This window comes from Phyllobates terribilis, unplaced genomic scaffold, assembly GCF_046119375.1.
Source record: "Phyllobates terribilis strain yellow unplaced genomic scaffold, ASM4611937v1 Scaffold_5__5_contigs__length_657084704, whole genome shotgun sequence".
Taxonomy (NCBI): Eukaryota; Metazoa; Chordata; class Amphibia; order Anura; family Dendrobatidae; genus Phyllobates; species Phyllobates terribilis.
The window spans coordinates 68,686,889-68,710,866 of record NW_027362765.1 but is presented as its reverse complement, the minus strand read 5'-3'; the positions used below and the strand labels follow the sequence as shown (position 1 = coordinate 68,710,866).

General features: G+C 50.6%; 1 protein-coding gene across 3 annotated transcripts in view; it reads right to left on the bottom strand.

Moving 5' to 3' along the window:
* LOC141270737 (uncharacterized) overlaps positions 1–23,978 on the bottom strand; it is a 53,640-nt gene that overhangs the window by 18,738 nt on the left and 10,924 nt on the right. For all 3 annotated transcript variants that reach the window (XR_012321738.1, XM_073680831.1, XM_073680832.1), the window contains exon 2: positions 2,452–2,600. Coding sequence is in view for 2 of the 3 variants with exons in the window: in XM_073680831.1 (XP_073536932.1) it covers positions 2,452–2,529 (78 nt within the window). In the remaining variant the exon portion in view is untranslated. The remainder of the gene's footprint in view (positions 1–2,451; positions 2,601–23,978) is intronic.

Here is a 23,978-nt window from a genome sequence, read left to right as displayed (position 1 = left end):
ACATCAAGCCCAGGTTAGTAATGGAGAGGCGTCTATAAGACACCCCCATTACTAACCCCATAGTCAAAGTTAAAAAAAACAAAACACAAACACCCAGAATAAAGTCCTTTAATTGAAATAAACACACAATTCTTTAATGTTCTAAATTAAACCATACTTACCATCACACCCATTACAGCTGAAGCCAACGATCTCCTGCAATAAAAATAAAATAATAAACCAACCTCATCCTTACCTCTCCATGGTTCTCAGGACGGCTCCAGCTCTGCTACATTCATATGACAGGCTGGATCGCAGCCGAAAGCTGCCATCCAGCTTGCCATGCCGCAGACACTGAGAAGAGCAGGCATGCTTGCGCTCCTCAGTGTCTGGCTGTGATGGCATCCAGATGAGCCGAGTTCATGTCCAATGAACTCAGCTCACCTCATGCACGTCACTGACAGCGTGGGAGAATTCTCCTGCGCATGCGGTGAGCGTGAGAGAATTCTTCTGCGCATGCAGTGAGCGCAGGAGAATTCTCCCACGCTGTCAGTGACGTGCATGAGGTGAGCTCATGTCCAATGAACTCCGCTCACCTCATGCACGTCATTGACAGCGTGGGAGAATTCTCCTGCGCATGCGGTGAGCGTGAGAGAATTCTTCTGCGCATGCAGTGAGCGCAGGAGAATTCTCCCACGCTGTCAGTGACGTGCATGAGGTGAGCTCATGTCCAATGAACTCCGCTCACCTCATGCACGTCATTGACAGCGTGGGAGAATTCTCCTGCGCATGCGGTGAGCGTGAGAGAATTCTTCTGCGCATGCAGTGAGCGCAGGAGAATTCTCCCACGCTGTCCGTGACGTGCATGAGGTGAGCTCATGTCCAATGAACTCCGCTCACCTCATGCACGTCATTGACAGCGTGGGAGAATTCTCCCACATTGGGATGGCATTGAGATGACAGGCTGGATCACAGCTGAGCGCTGCCATCCAGCATGCCATCCTTCATAGACACTGAAGAGCGCAGGCATGCTTGCGCTCTGCAGTGTCTCTGAAGGATGAAAAGCTGGATGGCAGCGCTCAGCTGCGATCCAGCCTGTCATCTCAATGCCATCCCAGCATGGAATAATTCTCCTGCTCAAGAGCTGAGCACAGGAGAATTCTCCCATGCTGTCAGTGACGTGCATGAGGTGAGCTGAGTTCATTGGACATGAACTCAGCTCATCTGGATGCAGTCACAGCCAGACACTGAGGAGCGCAAGCATGCCTGCGCTTCTCAGTGTCTGTGGCATGGCAAGCTGGAAGGCAGCTTTCGGCTGCGATCCAGCCAGTCACGTGAATGTAGCAGAGCTGAAGCTATCCTGGGAACCATGGAAAGGTAAGGATGAGGTTGCTTTATTATTTTACTTTTCTTGCAGAAGACATTAGCTTCAGCTAGAATGGGCGTAATGGTAAGTATGGTTTAATTTAGAACATTAAAAAATTGTGTGTTTATTTCAATTATTTTTTTTTTAATTTTGACTATGGGGTTAGTAATGGGGGTGTCTTATAGACGCCTCTCCATTACTAACCTGGGCTTGATGTCAGCTGGCATTATAAGCTGACATCAACCCCAGCCCTATTACCCCACTGCCACAGCTACAGGGCAGTGGGAAGAGCGAGGCTAAGTGCCAGAATTGGCGCATCCTAAGGATGCGCCATTTCTGGGGCGGCTGACGGCTGGTGTTTCTAGCCTGGGAGGGGGCCAATATTCATGGCACCCTTCCTGGGCTATTAAGATCAGCCCCCAGCTGTCTGCCTAGCCTTTGCTAGCTATTAAAATAGGGGAGACCCCACGTCATTTTTTGGGGGGGTCCCCCATTTTAATAGCTGGTAAAGGCTAGGTATTCAGCTGGGGGCTGATATTAGTGTCCTGGGAAGCTCCGTGGGTATTACCCCCTTCCCAGGCTTCAAACATCTGCCCCAGCTGTCTGCTTAACCTCCGCTAGAGACTAAAATTACGGGGAACCCCACGCTAATTTTTTTTTAATAAATTCTTTATTTTAACACTAAATAACAAGTACAGTAACCAACACGGTCACTGTACTTATTATATATGTGACTGACATGTTTCTATCTATCTATCTAATCTATGTGTGATGCTCTATTCTTTCTGTTCTACATTGTCGGGTACCGGTGTATGCCGCTGCTGAATTGCCGGCTTTTCATGTTTCACTGTGAGCACTGTTCCCATCGATTTGGGCAATCACTGTAATGCCACAACCACCATGGCTGTGACATTACAGTGAGTGGCAGACAATCCCTGCATGATTGGTGCTCTAAATAGCGCCAAACATGCAGGACGGGGACCCGAGCATCTTGAAAGTACTCGGCGAGCTCCGAGCATCTCGAGTACTGAGATGCTCGGGCGAGTACCGAGCAGTGGCGAGCATGCTCGCTCATCACTAATTGTGACGTCATCAGAATCTCTCACCTCTCCAGTAAGCCGGAAGAGGATCTCTAGGGTGAGGTGTAATATCCTCTCCGCCATCTTGTCCCTGTCCCTATCCATCCTTGATGGTCAATCAGGAATATTATCTTATATAGAATATCTCCACTGAGAGGATCCGATATTGTAGGGACCTGAATGGGGAGAAGATGACGATGTAACATCATAAAGATCCCATGTAAGAAATCTCCGGAGCTGTTACCGGCTTCACATGATCACTACATCCAGTCATGGCCCCGTCCTGCCCCCGGTATAACACACAATCACATTATAGTCACATACAGAGATTTATCACAGAATATCTCCAATCCAGCACCAAAAACACAGAACAAATCTAAAAGAAAAATCTAAATTATCTGATTCTTTGTTAAATATTCCATAAAAACAAGACAAAATTATAAAGTCCAGGGAACATCCACAGAGATCGGGACAGCAGAACCGGGGATGTCAGTAACAGATAATGGTAGAACATTAATATAAACTACCAAAAATTGTAATCTCAGCAAGGCTGCGTTCCCACTATGCATTTTTCAAACGTTTTTGCAGCGGAATTTCCACAGCAAACACGCTTAAAAAACGCTTGGTAATACGTGCCCCATGGCCCCCAATGATAATCAGCATGTCCTGTGCACATGCTGTGGAAATTTCCGCTGCGGATTATCATTGCGGAAAAATCCGCAGCATGTCCATTATTTTTGCGGATACACGGCGTAATTGCCGCCATTGACTTGCATTGAATCGCTTAATATCCGCATGACTACATGTGCACATGCAGATATTATGCGATTCAATGTGTGGATGGTACCCGGGTCTGGAGAAGAGGAGACTCTCATCCAGACCCGAGAACCATAGTACCTTATTAAAAAAAAAGAATTTAAAATAAAAAATAAACATTATACTCACCTTCTGATGGCCCCCGGTCTCCTGTACGGTGCATCCTGGCTCCCACCGCGAGCCGCCCAAGACACTGGACGCATCAGAGAAGGAGACCGGGAGCCATCGCAAGGTAAGTATAATGTTTTTGTTTTTTTTACCATTTTTATTCTTTTTTCAACTATTAACTTGGTCACACTATATAAATCCATGCCGTTTGTATGGATTTATATAGTGTGACCAAGTTGTCAAGCACTTTCCAAGTGATGCTAAAATCGCTTGGAAAGCGCTTGATAACCCGCATGCAGAAATGCATGCAAAAACGCTTGACAAACGCTTCTACCTGGCGGGAAAAACGCATGTAAAATCCGCATGCGTTTTTCCTGCCAGGGAGATGCAGAAAAAATCCAGAGCATTTCTGCTTCGTGGGTACTAGGCCTTAATGTGATTGATGCAATGCCTTTCTGGGACAGTCGAAAAAAAAAAAACGAAAATGGGATATGTGTCTGGGCAGAAATAATGATACTAATTGCTAAAAAATGATAACACAACAGGATTGAAGTGCGGACACAGAGCGGCCAATGTAACTGACGCTGTGGTCACATGTGCACAGTGTCCGAGATATCAGTACAGACTTAATAGAGGGTGGATGTGGAGGATATTAACCCCATATATAGGGGTTAGCCCAGTATAGGTAGTAGAGTGGGACTGGGAGGAAAGTAGGAAAAAATAAAAAAATAAAGGGGATAGAGGGCTGAGACATTGAAAAGACCAAACAAAAAGAGATAGAATTAATAAAGGATTAAATATAAAGCGATAAGCAATAATATACGGACAAACTGAAATGATTGTGGACTGTATGTATTGTATCCAAGGGGTAAGGTTTTTCCTTGCGGAGAGTGACATATTAAGCATGTCAAGGTGAGGAAACTTTTAAGCCGCAATGCTCCTCTGGGAAATATGCAAATTGTCTCTTCAGAGAGGACTAGAACTCTAGTGCCACCTATAGGAAGTAGCAATCCTAAAAGTCAATATCGACTATCTGATGAGCCTTCTTATGACTTAAAATAAAAGCTAGAACCAGAATCTGAATTTGCATACACTGTGTTTCGGGGTACTGCCCCTTGTCAGTACAAAGTGTGAGATCTGGTTTGGCTGTGTGAGAGACATCTGACCTGTATCCAAGGGGTGAGGTTTCTCCTTGCGGAAAGTGACATATTAAGCATGTCAAGGTAAGGAAACTTTTAAGCCACAATGCTCCTCTGGGAAATATGCAAATTGTCTCTTCAGAGAGGAAGATGACTAGAACTCCAGTGCCATCTATACGAGGGGCAGTACCCCGAAACACAGTGTCTGTAAATTGAGGTTCTGGCTTTTATCGCAAGTCATGGGACAAGGCTCGTTAGAGTAGATATTGACTTTTAGGATTGCTACTTCCTTTAGATGGCACTGGAGTTCTAGTCCTCTTCCTCTCTGAAGAGACAATTTGGTCTGTATGTAAAAACTAATCCAAACAGGATTCATCAGTGCACACATTCACACAGTCTGTCATATGTATACAAGATGGTTTTAGTTATCCTTTCCCAGCCCTGATTCTTCATCTCTAATTTCAATCTGCTTTCTTGCCGCTTTCCTCCTGCTTGGGCATTTTTCATTAAGCCTCTGCCTATCTTGCCTGTGCGCATGCGCTGGTCTCCATCGGGCCAGCAAATTCTCTGCCGCGTCTATATCCAGGCATGGTGAGGCTCGTGTCTTGCCCTCCCTGACCTCATTATTGACGAGGCCAGGTTTGCCGTTACGTGACCTGCCCCATCTCCGATGATGCGGTGCTGGGTGTGTCCGTCTTCTGACAGCGCCCAGTGACTGAGCCGCTTATGGAGATGATACTTTTTGACAGAGCAGTTCTGATTGGCTCACAGGAGGTTAAATCGTTCTATCCACTGTTTTGACGCCACCCCATGATGAAGGCTAGCGCCGAAACGAGGGTTGGGGCTGGCCACACCCCCACTATTACTTGGGCTGGTATGTTATTGTTTGAATAACATCTTTCTCCCATTATGTACTAATTTGTATACATTGTTCTTATACAGTACCATCATTCTAATGTACTAGCTTCCCCTTCTGCTGTTTTTGTTGACTTCTGGTGTTTCCTCTATTTTTCATTAAGTGGCAAATAGTCTGTGTATCACTGACTTCGGCGGAACATAATAAAATATAACCTTTATTGAATATATAAAATAATACTCTAAATCCACCGTGCTTGTGTGCAGTCTACCCAAGTGTGTCTGCAAAAGCAGAACACACCATGGGTAATAATAGACCTAAAATGACAATTAAATGTCCAGCATCAGCGGGCTGTGGAGCGATTGAAAATTTTTTGAAAATGAGAGGGTTGCACCTCAGAAGACATAATATCCTAGTGATGGACCTTGTAAGATTCATATTGGAGCATAATTATTTTTTATTTGATGGGCGGTACTTCCACCAGCTCAGGGGTACAGCGATGGGGAGCCCTTGTGTCCCCACGTATGCTGATTTATTCCTGGGCTGGTGGCAGGAAACTCTGGTTTTTAGTGATGCTAATGAGGAATGGACGTCTGATGCGTCGTTGTGGATAACATTCATAGACGATGTCCTCATTTTGTGGACGGGAACCATCGAGTTGTTTGAAAATTTTGTCTCAGTATTAAACAATAACATTGGTCTGAGACCTACATCCGCCATTCATAAACATCAAATATCATTTTTGGATTTGAATATACAAATTGACTCCACAGGACATCTGGTCACGAATCTTTTTCGTAAATTTACGGCCACTAATAGCCTCCTTCAATATAATAGCCATCATCCTCCTCCTTTAAAACGTGGAATCCCAAAGGGACAATATTTAAGACTTAGGCGTAATTGTTCATCTTTGGTGGATTTTGAGCAGGAGGCCATTAATTTGAGAGATAGATTTGTGAGACGTGGATATCCCAAGAGTACTTTGGAATCAGCATACCATCATGCTAAAGCTGCCAATAGGTCCTCTCTGTTGGTTCCTAGGCAGAGAAAAGAGGATGATAAATGTATATGCCTTAGAGGTACCTACGATGATAAGTCAAGAGAGGTTATGAACATCTTAGGGACTTTTTGGGAAATCTTTAAACTGGATCCTGATTTGAAGGAACTGATAACTCCTCGCCCTTCGGTCACTTATCGAAGAGGCCGAAATTTGAAGGATCGTCTCGTCCACAGTCATCTCTCACTTGATGTGGCCGACCCGACATGGTTGAATAAGACCACATCTGGGGGGTACCTCTAGATGTGGCCTATGTAAGGCCTGTGATTATATCCTAAAGGGTAATACCTTTGAAAGTGATACAACGGAGATTGTCTGTGAAAATAGAGAGTTCATTAATTGTCGTACTGAAGGCCTAGTTTATTTGGCTAAATGCACATGTCCTAAATCTTATGTTGGGAAGACGAGTCGAGAATTTAGAAGCAGAATTCTTGAACACATAGGGGATATTAGGAGAAAAGAGGACACCCCTATTGCTAGGCATGTTTGGGAGAAACATGGTGGTGACCTCAAAGTAATGCGGTTTCAAGGTGTGGAGAAAATTAGATCTTCTCCCAGGGTGGGGTGATCATGATAATAGGATTTTGAGGAAGGAGACCCAATGGATTTTTAGATTAAAAACGGTGACCCCATTGGGACTTAATGAATGTATTTCCTTTGTCCCCTTTATCTGATGAGAAGAGAGTGGGACAGTATTTTTAGGGTAAAAATGCCCCAAACTGTGAGAAGATAGTAATCTAATATAGTGCTCTATAGTTGTCAATAAGTTATGAATTATGTTTTTATTGATATGAGGGCCTATTTCAATTATTGGAAGTGAGCAGTAGAGACATCATAGTCCCTTATATGTTCCTTCAGACAAGCTTAGTAATCCTTGTGTTATATAGTGGGGATCCACATAGTCGGCGGGATTTGTTTGCGCAGACTTTGTTCTTCTCTGCAATCTATCTGTTGTTTCTATGCCTGTATCTAGGATACCTCCGCATCTGGGACGGCGCTGTGACATTTGCGCCAGACGTGGCCACCGCTGATTGGTCCGATGGGATGAAGCATGGGATTGGCTGGCGTGAGCGTGCGTCATCTGTTGGGGGCGGAGGATTCTTTACAAATGTCGGGCGTCCGTGCCGCCGCGAGCGGCTCATATCGTGGCCGGTACCTGTTGAGCTCCGGTGCTAAACTAATGCACCGTATTCTAATAAGCCTCCTGATGTATCCCTATGAGCATTAAAAAGGGATGAAATGCGTCGAGGTGTGATATGAATGTGCTCCCCTGCTATGAATGAAGCAGTGTGAGCTGGACAACTGGGATACAGAAAAGTGTGTGCACGGTGGGTCCCAAGAATGCTTTTTACCATGCTGGAATACATGCCCTTGTTAAACGGTGGACCACGACTGCTGTAAATGGATGGAGATTATATTGAAAAGTGACAAATTAATAGTTAATGTTGTGGTTTTCAACCTATGTAATTGCATTTGAATTTCTTGCCAATTAAAAGGAGAAAAAAAAATAGGAGGCATTACTTATTGACTGACCCTCGTATTAGGAGCTGGTAACTAATATCAAGGCAGTGATCTGTGATAGCTCCCACAAATATTATGGTCTATATCTGTAGTAAACTCTAAGGTGCTCTGGGTGAATGAGGGTTTTAAGAAGGAGCTCTATGACAGGGCTCTATGATAGGCAATTGGGCTATTGTGCAATATACAACTGATTGCACTTTATGAGATAAGGAGCTCTGTGACAGGGCTCTGTGACAAGCATTTGGACTAGTGTGCAATATACAACTAATTGCACTCTATGAAAAGGGTGTTCTCCCTTCTTGGTTTAGTTTTTCTATGCCCTCTCATCAGTTGGGGATTTGAATATTAGTGAGTCTAGTACCTCCATATATTATGAGCTGATGCTGGACATTTAATTGTCATTTTAGGTCTATTATTACCCATGGTGTGTTCTGCTTGTGCAGACACACTTGGGTAGACTGCACACAAGCACGGTGGATTTAGAGTATTATTTTATATATTCAATAAAGGTTATATTTTATTATGTTCCACCGCAGTCAGTGATACACTATTATATTTGGTGGTAAATTGCGAGTTGGTAGGTCCTCTTTCAGTGATTAGAAAATACTCTATGGCACCAAACTATAGCTTGTGGGGGGAAAAAAAAAATCCCCCTAATTTGAGCAACTGCAGTATCAAAAAGTGGATTCAGGTGGTGCACAGCATACTAATAAAATCTTGTCCATGTAAACAGAAATGAAGAATAAGCAGCACTAACCAACTTCCTAAGAACAGTCCTGGTCCCGTGGAAGAAACAGTGAAGACGCGAGCGGCGTGCGGTGGAATCAATGGATGAAGGCCGTTTCGCATGTCCCGCAAATTGCAATAAAGAACTGTTCTTAGGAAGTTGGTGAGTGCTGCTTTTCCTTCACTTCTATTTACTTCGACAAGTTTTCCCCTATTTTTTAAACTACTTGTCTTTTTACGTACTATTTTTATTTAATTAAATATAGTAATTTTGTAAATTTTCTTGGCAGTACACAATTCTTGTAGGTTCTTTGTATATTAGGGGTTCCACAGCCACCTATTATTTTTTGTTACATGCTCAACTTTGGTGCTTTTAATTAAAGGGGTTGTCCACTACTAGGATAACTCCGTCTTAAACTAAATGTTCAGCCCCAATAAAATCCTATACTCACCTCCAGTGCTGGCTCCGTTCCAGCGGTGTCGGCACTCATGGTCCCAAGATCAGCTACAGCCCTGGCTTCCTCTTCATGTTCAGTTTGTCTGAAGGCGGGGACAGTGACACCAGCGATGATTGGGCGCTGGGCATCATGTGTCATTCCACCGCATCACAGCCCCGGGACCGCGAGTGCCGACACAGCTGGAACGGAGCCAGCACAGGAGGTGAGTATAGGTTTTCTTATTTTATCGGGGCCGAGCATTTTGTTTAAGAAGGGGTTGTAATAGTAGTGAACAACCCCTTTAATGTAACCCATTTATTACTACTTTATCACTATATTTGCAGTACTGCCCCTTTTGTTCCCAGTACAGGTAGTAGAGGGGGACTGGGAACTGAGAAAAAAAAAGGAGGTGGAGGACGATATAGAATAGACCATACATAGAAATAGTATTCATAAAGTAATAAATATAAAGAGATCAGCAATAACATACAGACAAACTGACGTCTTTGTGATCTGTATGTAAAAAGTAATACAAAAAAAGATTAACCCCTTCACCCTCGGTCCATTTTACATTTATGCACTTTCGTTTTTTGCTCCCCTTCTTCCCAGAGCCATAACTTTTTTGGTCAATATGACTATATGAGGGCTTATTTTTTGAAGGACAAGTTGTACTTTTGAACGACACCGTTGGTTTTACCATATTATGTATAACATGTATAGGTTCTTTGTGATTTAAGTGGAGAAAAAAAATCCAAAGTTTGTTAAAAGAAAAAAACAAAAGCCTGCGCCAAAGGGAGACACGGAGAGATACGGCACATGTCATAAAGGGGTTAAACAAAATAATAAGCTTGCAGATCAGCAAGCTTTTGAGACTTCTTAGGTCCCTTCATCAGGCATGGTAGAACAAAGTATCTGAAAAGGGATGAGCGAACCCGAACTGTTTAGTTCGGGGTTCGTATCGGACACCTAGTGTCAGATGCTGAACTCCGAACATTGACTTTTTCCTGGACTTCCGTTGTATTGCTCGGGTTCGGTGCCGAATAAAGTTTGTTGAAAGGTTGCAGCACAGCCAATAAGCAAGCTTTTAGGCTGTGGGCGTTTCCGGAGACATCACAGTCATGCCAAGTATTAGCATGGCTGAGATTGGCTAGGGCAACATGTGACCAGGCCTGTATAAACACTTGATCATGGGTTGTGCCGCCATTTTACTCTCGAGCCTGGTGCAGCGTGCCCAAAAAGCCTGGGCAAGAGTACCCCAACAGTGTAATAATATGCGTGGATGTGGTGCTGCTGGTGGTGTAGCTTCGGCTGGGAGAGGATGTGTCCATTCTGTGACTGATACATGCCCAAATGAAACACCTTCCTCTAATGCACTCAGGCAACAGGACGTTTTTTGTAATTTCATAGGCCTGAGTACTACTGGACGAATGTGGAGGTGATTTTAGATTGGATGGCTTGGAGTGCCTCCAGTTCCTTCGCATTATCTTCCACCTGGTCCCCAGCTGAAAGCATGTAGTTGGCACCTGCAGACCATAGTCATCTGGCTTCCACCTCACCACCTTGCAAATCAGTCAAGCAGTCTGATCCCAAGTCATGCACAGACACTTCTGCTTTTTGATTACTGTGCTGGCTGGGGTTCCATGGGCCATCCACCTGGCCCTGCCCCACAAGTGGAGGAGATTGAGTGCACTGATGACCAACCACTTGTTCAGTTGGAGGATGAGTAGGAGGTAGGGTTAGTGCACACGGTCAGTGAACCACCGCAGCACATCTAGGATGATGAAGAAACACAGGTGTCAACTTCTGCGTCTTTCTGCAGTGTGCTAACTGGCAAGAAGGGCAGGGGTGAAGAGTGGGTGGAAGAAGATGCGGGGGATGATGTGATCCTAGACCCTACATGGAGTGAAGGCCATCCGTTTGACGTGCACAGTTCGGAGGAAAAGGAGATGGCCACACTGCCCCAGTTGCACAGCAAAAGAGGGAGCAGGCTGCAAAAGCCCCTAGCCAGTACGTCATCTGCCACTGCCCATTACACCAACGAACTGAGCACACCAAAGCCAGATCAAAGGAGATCCCTGGCATTTCTTCAAGCAACATGATAATGACAAGAGACGGGTGGTTTGCACACTTTGCAGTCAGAGCCTGAAGCGAGGCATAAATAAGCGAGCACCACCTGCATGATGAGAAGGGGCATACATAGAAATCATGGGGCCCCATAGCAGAAGTTCTAATTGCTCCCCCCCCCCCAAAAAAAAAATTCTCCTGCTGAAGTCCTAGTTTCCTCTTTCATTGCTCCCATAAAGTATTATGCAAACAAAAGTGCCCGCCAAACACAGTATTATACTCCCCTGGAGAATTCCTTCTCATGCACAGTATAATGACCCTACTGAACCCCAACACTGAATAATCCCTCAACTGTGGGATAATGCATCCCCGCGGCCCTCCACGCAGGATAATGCATCCCCGCGACCCTCCACACAGGATACTGCATCCCCGCGGCCCTCCACACAGGATACTGCATCCCCGCGGCCCTCCACACAGGATCATGCATCCCCGCGGCCCTCCACACAGGATCATGCATCCCCGCGGCCCTCCACACAGGATCATGCATCCCCGCGGCCCTCCACACAGGATCATGCATCCCCGCGGCCCTCCACACAGGATCATGCATCCCCGCGGCCCTCCACACAGGATCATGCATCCCCGCGGCCCTCCACACAGTATAATACTCCCCCCCCCATGGTCCTCCATACAGTATAATACACCCCCCATGGTCCTCCATACAGTATAATATTCCCCCCATGGTCCTCCATACAGTATAATACTCCCCACATGGTCCTCCATACAGTATAATACTCCCCCATGTTCTTCCATACAGTATAATGCACCCCCTTGGTCCTCTACACAGTATAATGCACCCCCTTGGTCCTCTACACAGTATAATGCACTCCCCCCTTGGTCCTCTACACAGTATAATGCACTCCCCCCATGGTCCTCTACACAGTATAATGCACTCCCCCCATGGTCCTCGACACAATATAATGCACCCCCCCCATGGTCCTCCACACAATATAATGCACTCCCCCCATGGTCCTCCACACAATATAATGCACTCCCCCCCATGGTCCTCCACACAATATAATGCACTCCCCCCATGGTCCTCCACGCAATATAATGCACTCCCCCCATGGTCCTCCACGCAATATAATGCACTCCCCCCATGGTCCTCCACGCAATATAATGCACTCCCCCCATGGTCCTCCACGCAATATAATGCACTCCCCCCATGGTCCTCCACGCAATATAATGCACTCCCCCCATGGTTCTCCACGCAATATAATGCACTCCCCCCATGGTCCTCCACGTAATATAATGCACTCCCCCCATGGTCCTCCACGCAATATAATGCACTCCCCCCATGGTCCTCCACGCAATATAATGCACTCCCCCCATGGTCCTCCACGCAATATAATGCACTCCCCCCATGGTCCTCCACGCAATATAATGCACTCCCCCCATGGTCCTCCACGCAATATAATGCACTCCCCCCATGGTCCTCCACGCAATATAATGCACTCCCCCCATGGTCCTCCACGCAATATAATGCACTCCCCCCATGGTCCTCCACGCAATATAATGCACTCCCCCCATGGTCATCCACGCAATATATTGCACTCCCCCCATGGTCCTCCACGCAATATATTGCACTCCCCCCATGGTCCTCCACACAATATATTGCACTCCCCCCATGGTCCTCCACACAATATATTGCACTCCCCCCATGGTCCTCCACACAATATATTGCACTCCCCCCATGGTCCTCCACACAATATATTGCACTCCCCCCATGGTCCTCCACACAATATATTGCACTACCCCCATGGTCCTCCACATAATATAATGCACCCCACATACTGTATTATGCCTACTGGTCACTGATTTATAAAAAAAAAAAAAAAAAAAAAAAAAAACTACTCACCTCTCCTGGTTCCACCTGATGTCCAGTTTCCTCAGCATGCGGTGTGAAAGGCCGGACATCTCAGAGAAGAGGACACCCTGTAAGGACATCATCGCGCCCGCTGCTCTGAGAAGTCAGATGCCAAGGAAGAATGATGGGTGTGGAAGCGTCTGCTGACGCTCCCTCCTCTATTATTATTTCTCACACTGGGCCCCCCTCCGGCTGTCAGCGTGAGCAATGATGATGGAGGAGGGAGTATCAGCAGACACTTCCTCCCCCATCATTCTGTGCGTACGGGTAGTGTAGGTGCTGAGGCGGGGCCCAGTGTGGTGAGGGCTCGAAGCGACCCCCCCCCGGCTCGAGGGGCCCCATAGCAGTGGCGTGGCGTGCCGCCATTGGTGGTACGCCACTGATGAGGTATCTGTATTCAAAGCATGAGCTGAAGTGGAGTACACACCTGAAAAACCAGGGAAGATCTGAGACTCCTCCTGCTCCCTCTTCTGTTGCAGTCTCGGCCTCTTCCTCCCGCTCCCAATCAACAGGGCCACCTGACTCCACACAAAGAGAGTATATGACAGCAGCATCACCACCAGCAGCGTCACCGAGCATCTCCACACGATCCCAAGGAAGCCTTCAGCTGTCCATCCCCAAAACACTGGAGAGAAAATGAAAGTACCCTCTTACCCACCCACGAGTCCTGGTCCTGAATGACAGCATTTCAAAATTCCTGGCCTTTGAAATGCTGCCATTCCGGCTGGTGAGATGAACAGTTTTAAAAAACTGATGGCGGTGGTTGTACCACAGTATGTGGTTTCCAGCTGCCACTACTTTTCCAGATCAGTGGCAAGGTCCACATAACCACTGATACGTGGACCAGTAAGCACGGTTAGGCACGTTATATCTCCCTAACTGCCCACTGGGTAAATGTAGTAGTGGCTGGGCATGAGGCAGAAGGTGTTCTGGCGCATGTACTACCACCAAGGATTGCTGGACGTTTCTCTGTCCATGTTGCCTCCTCCTCATCCAGTCAGCCTAACACCTGCACCACCCCAACTTAAGCACAGGCAAGGGGGAAATGACAGCAGGTTGTTCTGAAACTCATCTGTTTGGGGGAAAGATTTCACACCACGCAGGAGCTGTGGAGGTGAATCAAACAATAGACCGATGAGTGGTTGGTGCCGCTGAACCTCAAGCCCGGCCTGGTGGTGTGCAATAATCTCATAGCAGCTCTGGGCCTAGCCAGTTTGACACACATCACTTGCCTGACGCATGTGCTGAATTTAATGGTGCAGAGCTTCCTTAAAAATTAACCCGATATGTCAGCGGTGCTGCTGAAAGTGCGGGACGTCTGTGTGAACTTTTGACATTCTCACCCTGCTGCTGCTGCTCGCCTGTCTGCGCTGCAGCGTCACTTCTACCTTCCCGTTCACCGCCTCATGTGTGACGTACCCACAAGGTGGAACTCCACCTTGCATATGTTGGAGAGACAGCAAGCAATAGTGGAGTTTCAACTACAGCACACACGGGTGAGTCGCTTTGCGGAACACCACCACTTCACCACCAATGAATGGGCCTCCATACAGGACGTGTATGCAGTTGCGCTATTTCGAGTTCTCTACCAACATAGCCAGCACTGATGACGCCATCATCAGCGTTACTATCACACTTCTATGCCTGCTTGAAAAAATGCTTCAGGCAATGATGGATGAGGTGGTTGCACAGGCGAAAGAGGAGGAAAGACAGGGAACATTCACACCATTATCAGGCCAGTCGTCCACAAATGGCTTCGGTTGGGTTCCTGTACCAACAGAGGCCAGGTACACAACTGTCGAGACAGCGTCAGATTTGGAGGATGGTGAGGAGAAACTGGGTTCACAGCAGGGAGGCACTCAAAGAAGCTCACGGGCATCACTGTAGCTTGGTTGTGGAGATACAGAGGACCCATAAGATACAACTCCCACCGATGACAGCTTGTTGTTGCCTCTGGGCAGCCTGGCACACATATGTCAACACATGTTGCTGTGCCTGCGCAACGATCACCAAGTTGCCCGGATTGTTGCCAGTGCTGATTACTGGGTGGCCACCCTGCTGGATCCTCGCTACAGGGACAATGTACCATCCTTACTTGCATCACTGGAGCGGGATCAGAAAATGCGGGATTACAAGTGCACGCTGGTAGACGCACTACTGACAGCGATCCTACCTGACAGCGGAGGCTCAGTGGAAAAACAAGGGAGAGGAGGAGGGGGAAGTCGTCAACACAGCTGGGGCACCGGCACCACCACGTAAGGGAGGGTTAACGTGGCTTGAATGTGGAAAACTTTCCTCAGCACATCACAACATCTGGCACCATCATCTGATACAGTCAATATTAGCAGAAGGCAGCAGTTCAACAACATGGTGGAAGAGTACATGTCCACACGACTCCACGTACTAAGTGATTGGGTCTGCCCCATTTACCTGCTGGGTCTCTAAATTGGACACATGGCCTGAGCTTGTCCTTAACACCTTGGAGATGCAGGCCTGCCCTGTGACAAGTGTACTGTTGGAACGTATGTTTAGCAAGTCAGGGGGTGCAATCACAGACAGGTGCATCCACCTGTACACAGACAATTTGGGAAAGCTCACAATCGTTATAATGAACCAGGTGTGGATCCCACGGGACTTGTCCGTACGTTTGACTGACAAGAGAATTAGACCACCCGCACCCATCCACCTCCTCCTCCATTTGGACTCCACCTCCTTGTTTAAGATTATTATTTTTTTATTACTCTTTGTTATTTTATGTACTTTTTCCTACCCACATTTATTTGCAGAGCAACTGTCATACTCTTACTCCCATTCTGCTTCCTTTTGCAGCCCCCTAGCCCTTACTATGACCATTTTACAGCACCAAATATCGGGTCCCCATTGACTTCTATAGGGTTTGGTTTGGGTTTGGCGAGCACTTGCGCTCAACACTTTTTTTTACTTTTAAAATAACCCTAACCCCAAACCTAACCCTTACCTGAAGCCCAACCCTAACTGCAAAGAATGAAAGAAATAAAAATTATAAAATAAAAATTAATCTAAGGGGATGACATAACAATTATTGGCTTTTAATCACTATGATAGGGTTTATCATACTGATCAAAAGGAACCAATAAGAAAATTTACTGCTGTTGCTGGCTGCCGGCCGGTAGATCTCGGCGAACGCACTGAGAATGCGCCACCATTTTTTTTTCAAGAAGAGGAGGCGGAGGGCTGGGGGAAGGAACAAGGGAAGGATATTACATGATCACCATTATTCATTCAATGGCGAATACATGATCGGGGATCGGAAAAGCTGACCCTGACCATGTTCTTCAGGGTCTCAGCTATCTCCGGTAACTGAGAACCCGGAGATTTTGGGACTCTGAGGGGCGCTATATCCTTATTCCCAACCGTCGTTTTAAAACAGAAATGAGAGAATAAGGCCCCTTAATGGCTGCCATTCTAATGTGTACTGGCGAGCGTTAAGGGGTTAAAATAACAGCTTTCATATTGCTTATATTGTGTCCTGTACCACAGGAATGTTTGGCCACAGGTAAAAGTTATTTTTGTCTGTAATGGTGTGACCTCAACCTTACTCTAAGTTTATGTCCTGTTTCTCCAACACAGAAACCTCCAATAGGACATACAGTACACAGAATTAAGTACACCCCATTGGAAGAGGAACATGTGAATATCCAGGAATATTATAGTCCTGTGTGTTGGAGATCAGTATCCTGTCTGTGGTCATTACATGAGGGCAGGTATTACAGCTCTTCACAGTAACACAAACATGTGATCATCAGAGCAAATGTGAAGAGTCCCAGTGCTTCCCTCAGGACTGAGTCCTGTCCCCTCTATCACACAGTAACCGCTCCCCCATTACCGGTCCCCAGTGCAGAGTCCCGGTGCTTCCCCCAGTACTGAGTCCTGTCCCCTCTATCACACAGTCCCTGCTCCCTCATTACCGGTCACCAGTGCAGAGTCCCGGTGTTTTCCCCAGGACTGAGTCCTGTCCCCTCTATCACACAGTCCCTGCTCCCTCATTACCGGTCCCCAGTGCAGAGTCCCGATGCTTCCCCCAGGACTGAGTCCTGTCCCCTCTATCACACAGTCCCTGCTCTCTCACTACCGGTCCCCAGAGCAGAGTCCCGGTGCTTCCCCCAGGACTGAGTCCTGTCCCCTCTATCACACAGTCCCTGCTCCCTCATTACCGGTCCCCAGTGCAGAGTCCCGGTGCTTCCCCCAGGACTGAGTCCTGTTCCCTCTATCACACAGTCCCTGCTCCCTCATTACCGGTCCCCAGTGCAGAGTCCTGGTGCTTCCCCCAGGACTGAGTCCTGTCCCTTCTATCACACAGTCCCTGCTCCCTCATTACCGGTCCCCAGTGCAGAGTCCCGGTGCTTCCCCCAGGACTGAATCCTGTCCCATCTATCACACAGTCCCTGCTCCCTCATTACCGGTACCCAGTGCAGAGTCCCAGTGCTTCCCCCAGGACTGAGTCCTGTCCCCTCTATCACACAGTCCCTGCTCCCTCATTACCGGTCCCCAGTGCAGATTCCCGGTGCTTCCCCCAGGACTGAGTCCTGTCCCCTCTATCGCACAGTCCCTGCTCCCTCATTACCGGTGAACAGTGCAGAGTCCCGCTGCTTCCCCCAGGACTGAGTCCTGTCCCCTCTATCACACAGTCCCTGCTCCCTCATTACCGGTGAACAGTGCAGAGTCCCGCTGCTTCCCCCAGGACTGAGTCCTGTCCCCTCTATCACACAGTCCCTGCTCCCTCATTACCGGTCCCCAGTGCAGAGTCCCGGTGCTTCCCCCAGGACTGAGTCCTGTCCACTCTATCACACAATCCCTGCTCCCTCATTACCGGTCCCCAGTGCAGAGTCCCGGTGCTTCCCCCAGGACTGAGTCCTGTCCCCTCTATCACACAGTCCCTGCTCCCTCATTACCGGTCCCCAGTGCAGAGTCCCGGTGCTTCCCCCAGGACTGAGTCCTGTCCCCTCTATCACACAGTCCCTGCTCCCTCCTTACTGGTCCCCAGTGCAGAGTCCCGGTGCTTCCCCCAGGACTGAGTCCTGTCCCCTCTATCACACAGTCCCTGCTCCCTCATTACCGGTCCCCAGTGCAGAGTCCCGCTGCTTTCCCCAGGACTGAGTCCTGTCCCCTCTATCACACAGTCCCTGCTCCCTCATTACCGGTGCCCAGTGCAGAGTCCCGGTGTTTCCTCCAGGACTGAGTCCTGTCCCCTCTATCACACAGTCCCTGCTCCCTCATTACTGGTCCCCAGTGTAGAGTCCCGGTGCATCCCCAAGGACTGAGTCCTGTCCCCTCTATCACACAGTCCCTGCTCCCTCATTACCGGTCCCCAGTGCAGAGTCCCGGTGCTTCCTCCAGGACTGAGTCCTGTCCCCTCTATCACACAGTCCCTGCTCCCTCATTACCGGTCCCCAGTGCAGAGTCCCGGTGCTTCCTCCAGGACTGAGTCCTGTCCCCTCTATCACACAGTCCCTGCTCCCTCATTACCGGTCTCCAGTGCAGAGTCCCGGTGCTTCCCCCAGGACTGAGTCCTGTCCCCTCTATCACACAGTCCCTGCTCCCTCATTACCGGTCCCCAGTGTAGAGTCCCGGTGCTTCCCCCAGGACTGAGTCCTGTCCCTTCTATCACACAGTCCCTGCTCCCTCATTACCGGTCCCCAGTGCAGAGTCCTGGTGCTTCCCCCAGGACTGAGTCCTGTCCCTTCTATCACACAGTCCCTGCTCCCTCATTACCGGTCCCCAGTGCAGAGTCCCGGTGCTTCCCCCAGGACTGAGTCCGGTCCCCTCTATCACACAGTCCCTGCTCCCTCATTATCGGTCCCCAGTGCAGAGTCCCGGTGCTTCCCCCAGGACTGAGTCCTGTCCCCTCTATCACACAGTCCCTGCTCCCTCATTACCGGTCCCTAGTGTAGAGTCCCGGTGCTTCCCCCAGGACTGAGTCCTGTCCCCTCTATCACACAGTCCCTGCTCCCTCATTACCGGTCCCCAGTGCAGAGTCCCGGTGCTTCCCCCAGGACTGAGTCCTGTCCTCTCTATCACACAGTCCCTGCTCCCTCATTACCGGTCCCCAGTGCAGAGTCCCGGTGCTTCCCCCAGGACTGAGTCCTGTCCCCTCTATCACACAGTCCCTGCTCCCTCATTACCGGTCCCCAGTGCAGAGTCCCGGTGCTTCCCCCAGGACTGAGTCCTGTCCCCTCTGTCACACAGTCCCTGCTCCCTCATTACTAGTCCCCAGTGCAGAGTCCCGATGCTTCCCCCAGGACTGAGTCCTGTCCCTTCTATCACACAGTCCCTGCTCCCTCATTACCGGTCCCCAGTGCAGAGTCCCGATGCTTCCCCCAGGACTGAGTCCTGTCCCCTCTATCACACAGTCCCTGCTCCCTCATTCCCGGTCCCCAGTGCAGAGTCCTGGTGCTTCCTCCAGGACTGAGACCTGTCCCCTCTATCACACAGTCCCTGCTCCCTCATTACCGGTCCCCAGTGCAGAGTCCCTGTGCTTCCCCCAGGACTGAGTCCTGTCCCCTCTATCACACAGTCCCTGCTCCCTCATTACCGGTCCCCAGTGCAGAGTCCCGGTGCTTCCTCCAGGACTGAGTTCTGTCCCCTCTATCACACAGTCCCTGCTCCCTCATTACCGGTCCCCAGTGCAGAGTCCCAGTGCTTCCCCCAGGACTGAGTCCTGTCCCCTCTATCACACAGTCCCTGCTCCCTCATTACCGGTCTCCAGTGCAGAGTCCCGGTGCTTCCCCCAGGACTGAGTCCTGTCCCCTCTATCACACAGTCCCTGCTCCCTCATTACCGATCCCCAGTGCAGAGTCCCGGTGCTTCCCCCAGGACTGAGTCCTGTCCCCTCTATCACACAGTCCCTGCTCCCTCATTACCGGTCCCCAGTGTAGAGTCCCGGTGCTTCCCCCAGGACTGAGTCCTGTCCCCTCTATCACACAGTCCCTGCTCCCTCATTACCGGTCCAAAGTGTAGAGTCCCGGTGCTTCCCCAAGGATTGAGTCCTGTCCCCTCTATCACACAGTCCCTGCTCCCTCATTACCGGTCCCCAGTGCAGAGTCCCGGTGCTTCCCCCAGGACTGAGTCCTGTCCCCTCTATCACACAGTCCCTGCTCCCTCATTACCGGTCCCCAGTGCAGAGTCCCGGTGCTTCCTCCAGGACTGAGTCCTGTCCCCTCTATCACACAGTCCCTGCTCCCTCATTACCGGTCCCCAGTGTAGAGTCCCGGTGCATCCCCAAGGACTGAGACCTGTCCCCTCTATCACACAGTCCCTGCTCCCTCATTACCCGTCTCCAGTGCAGAGTCCCGGTGCTTCCCCCAGGACTGAGTCCTGTCCCCTCTATCACACAGTCCCTGCTCCCTCATTACCGGTCCCCAGTGTAGAGTCCCGGTGCTTCCCCCAGGACTGAGTCCTGTCCCTTCTATCACACAGTCCCTGCTCCCTCATTACCGGTCCCCAGTGTAGAGTCCCGGTGCTTCCCCCAGGACTGAGTCCTGTCCCTTCTATCACACAGTCCCTGCTCCCTCATTAACGGTCCCCAGTGTAGAGTCCCGGTGCTTCCCCCAGGACTGAGTCCTGTCCCTTCTATCACACAGTCCCTGCTCCCTCATTACCGGTCCCCAGTGCAGAGTCCCGGTGCTTCCCCCAGGACTGAGTCCTGGCCCCTCTATCACACAGTCCCTGCTCCCTCATTACCGGTATCACACAGTCCCTGCTCCCTCATTACCGGTCCCCAGTGCATAGTCCCGATGCTTCCCCCAGGACTGAGTCCTGTCCTCTCTATCACACAGTCCCTGCTCCCTTATTACCGGTCCCCAGTGCAGAGTCCCGGTGCTTCCCCCAGGACTGAGTCCGGTCCCCTCTATCACACAGTCCCTGCTCCCTCATTACCGGTCCCCAGTGCAGAGTCCCGGTGCTTCCTCCAGGACTGAGTCCTGTCCCCTCTATCACACAGTCCCTGCTCCCTCATTACCGGTCCCCAGTGTAGAGTCCCGGTGCATCCCCAAGGACTGAGACCTGTCCCCTCTATCACACAGTCCCTGCTCCCTCATTACCCGTCTCCAGTGCAGAGTCCCGGTGCTTCCCCCAGGACTGAGTCCTGTCCCCTCTATCACACAGTCCCTGCTCCCTCATTACCGGTCCCCAGTGTAGAGTCCCGGTGCTTCCCCCAGGACTGAGTCCTGTCCCTTCTATCACACAGTCCCTGCTCCCTCATTACCGGTCCCCAGTGTAGAGTCCCGGTGCTTCCCCCAGGACTGAGTCCTGTCCCTTCTATCACACAGTCCCTGCTCCCTCATTAACGGTCCCCAGTGTAGAGTCCCGGTGCTTCCCCCAGGACTGAGTCCTGTCCCTTCTATCACACAGTCCCTGCTCCCTCATTACCGGTCCCCAGTGCAGAGTCCCGGTGCTTCCCCCAGGACTGAGTCCTGGCCCCTCTATCACACAGTCCCTGCTCCCTCATTACCGGTATCACACAGTCCCTGCTCCCTCATTACCGGTCCCCAGTGCATAGTCCCGATGCTTCCCCCAGGACTGAGTCCTGTCCTCTCTATCACACAGTCCCTGCTCCCTTATTACCGGTCCCCAGTGCAGAGTCCCGGTGCTTCCCCCAGGACTGAGTCCGGTCCCCTCTATCACACAGTCCCTGCTCCCTCATTACCGGTCTCCAGTGCAGAGTCCCGGTGCTTCCTCCAGGACTGAGTCCTGTCCCCTCTATCACACAGTCCCTGCTCCCTCATTACCGGTCCCCAGTGCAGAGTCCCGGTGCTTCCCCCAGGACTGAGTCCTGTCCTCTCTATCACACAGTCCCTGCTCCCTCATTACCGGTCCCCAGTGCAGAGTCCCGGTGCTTCCCCCAGGACTGAGTCCTGTCCTCTCTATCACACAGTCCCTGCTCCCTCATTACCGGTCCCCAGTGCAGAGACCCAGTGCTTCCCCCAGGACTGAGTCCTGTCCCCTCTATCACACAGTCCCTGCTCCCTCATTACCGGTCCCCAGTGCAGAGTCCCGGTGCTTCCCCCAGGACTGAGTCCTGTCCTCTCTATCACACAGTCCCTGCTCCCTCATTACCGGTCCCCAGTGCAGAGTCCCGGTGCTTCCCCCAGGACTGAGTCCTGTCCCCTCTATCACACAGTCCCCGCTCCCTCATTACCGGTCCCCACTGTAGAGTCCCGGTGCTTCCCCCAGGACTGAGTCCTGTCCCCTCTATCACACAGTCCCTGCTCCCTCATTACCGGTCACCAGTGCAGAGTCCCGGTGCTTCCTCCAGGACTGAGTCCTGTCCCCTCTATCACACAGTCCCTGCTCCCTCATTACAGGTCCCCAGTGCAGAGTCCCGGTGCTTCCTCCAGGACTGAGTCCTGTCCCCTCTATCACACAGTCCCTGCTCCCTCATTACCGGTCTCCAGTGCAGAGTCCCGGTGCTTCCCCCAGGACTGAGTCCTGTCCCTTCTATCACACAGTCCCTGCTCCCTCATTACCGGTCCCCAGTGCAGAGTCCCGGTGCTTCCCCCAGGACTGAGTCCTGTCCCCTCTATCACACAGTCCCTGCTCCCTCATTACCGGTCCCCAGTGCAGAGACCCAGTGCTTCCCCCAGGACTGAGTCCTGTCCCCTCTATCACACAGTCCCCGCTCCCTCATTACCGTTCCCCAGTGTAGAGTCCCGGTGCTTCCCCCAGGACTGAGTCCTGTCCTCTCTATCACACAGTCCCCGCTCCCTCATTACCGGTCCCCAGTGCAGAGTCCCGGTGCTTCCCCCAGGACTGAGTCCTGTCCCCTCTATCACACAGTCCCCGCTCCCTCATTACCGGTCCCCAGTGTAGAGTCCCGGTGCTTCCCCCAGGACTGAGTCCTGTCCCCTCTATCACACAGTCCCTGCTCCCTCATTACCGGTCACCAGTGCAGAGTCCCGGTGCTTCCCCCAGGACTGAGTCCTGTCCCCTCTATCACACAGTCCCTGCTCCCTCATTACCGGTCCCCAGTGTAGAGTCCCGGTGCTTCCCCCAGGACTGAGTCCTGTCCCCTCTATCACACAGTCCCTGCTCCCTCATTACCGGTCCCCAGTGTAGAGTCCCGGTGCTTCCCCAAGGATTGAGTCCTGTCCCCTCTATCACACAGTCCCTGCTCCCTCATTACCGGTCCCCAGTGCAGAGTCCCAGTGCTTCCCCCAGGACTGAGTCCTGTCCCCTCTATCACACAGTCCCTGCTCCCTCATTACCGGTCCCCAGTGCAGAGTCCCGGTGCTTCCTCCAGGACTGAGTCCTGTCCCCTCTATCACACAGTCCCTGCTCCCTCATTACTGGTCCCCAGTGTAGAGTCCCAGTGCATCCCCAAGGACTGAGTCCTGTCCCCTCTATCACACAGTCCCTGCTCCCTCATTACCGGTCCCCAGTGCAGAGTCCCGGTGCTTCCTCCAGGACTGAGTCCTGTCCCCTCTATCACACAGTCCCTGCTCCCTCATTACCGGTCCCCAGTGCAGAGTCCCGGTGCTTCCTCCAGGACTGAGTCCTGTCCCCTCTATCACACAGTCCCTGCTCCCTCATTACCCGTCTCCAGTGCAGAGTCCCGGTGCTTCCCCCAGGACTGAGTCCTGTCCCCTCTATCACACAGTCCCTGCTCCCTCATTACCGGTCCCTAGTGTAGAGTCCCGGTGCTTCCCCCAGGACTGAGTCCTGTCCCCTCTATCACACAGTCCCTGCTCCCTCATTACCGGTCCCCAGTGTAGAGTCCCGGTGCTTCCCCCAGGACTGAGTCCTGTCCCTTCTATCACACAGTCCCTGCTCCCTCATTACCGGTCCCCAGTGTAGAGTCCCGGTGCTTCCCCCAGGACTGAGTCCTGTCCCTTCTATCACACAGTCCCTGCTCCCTCATTACCGGTCCCCA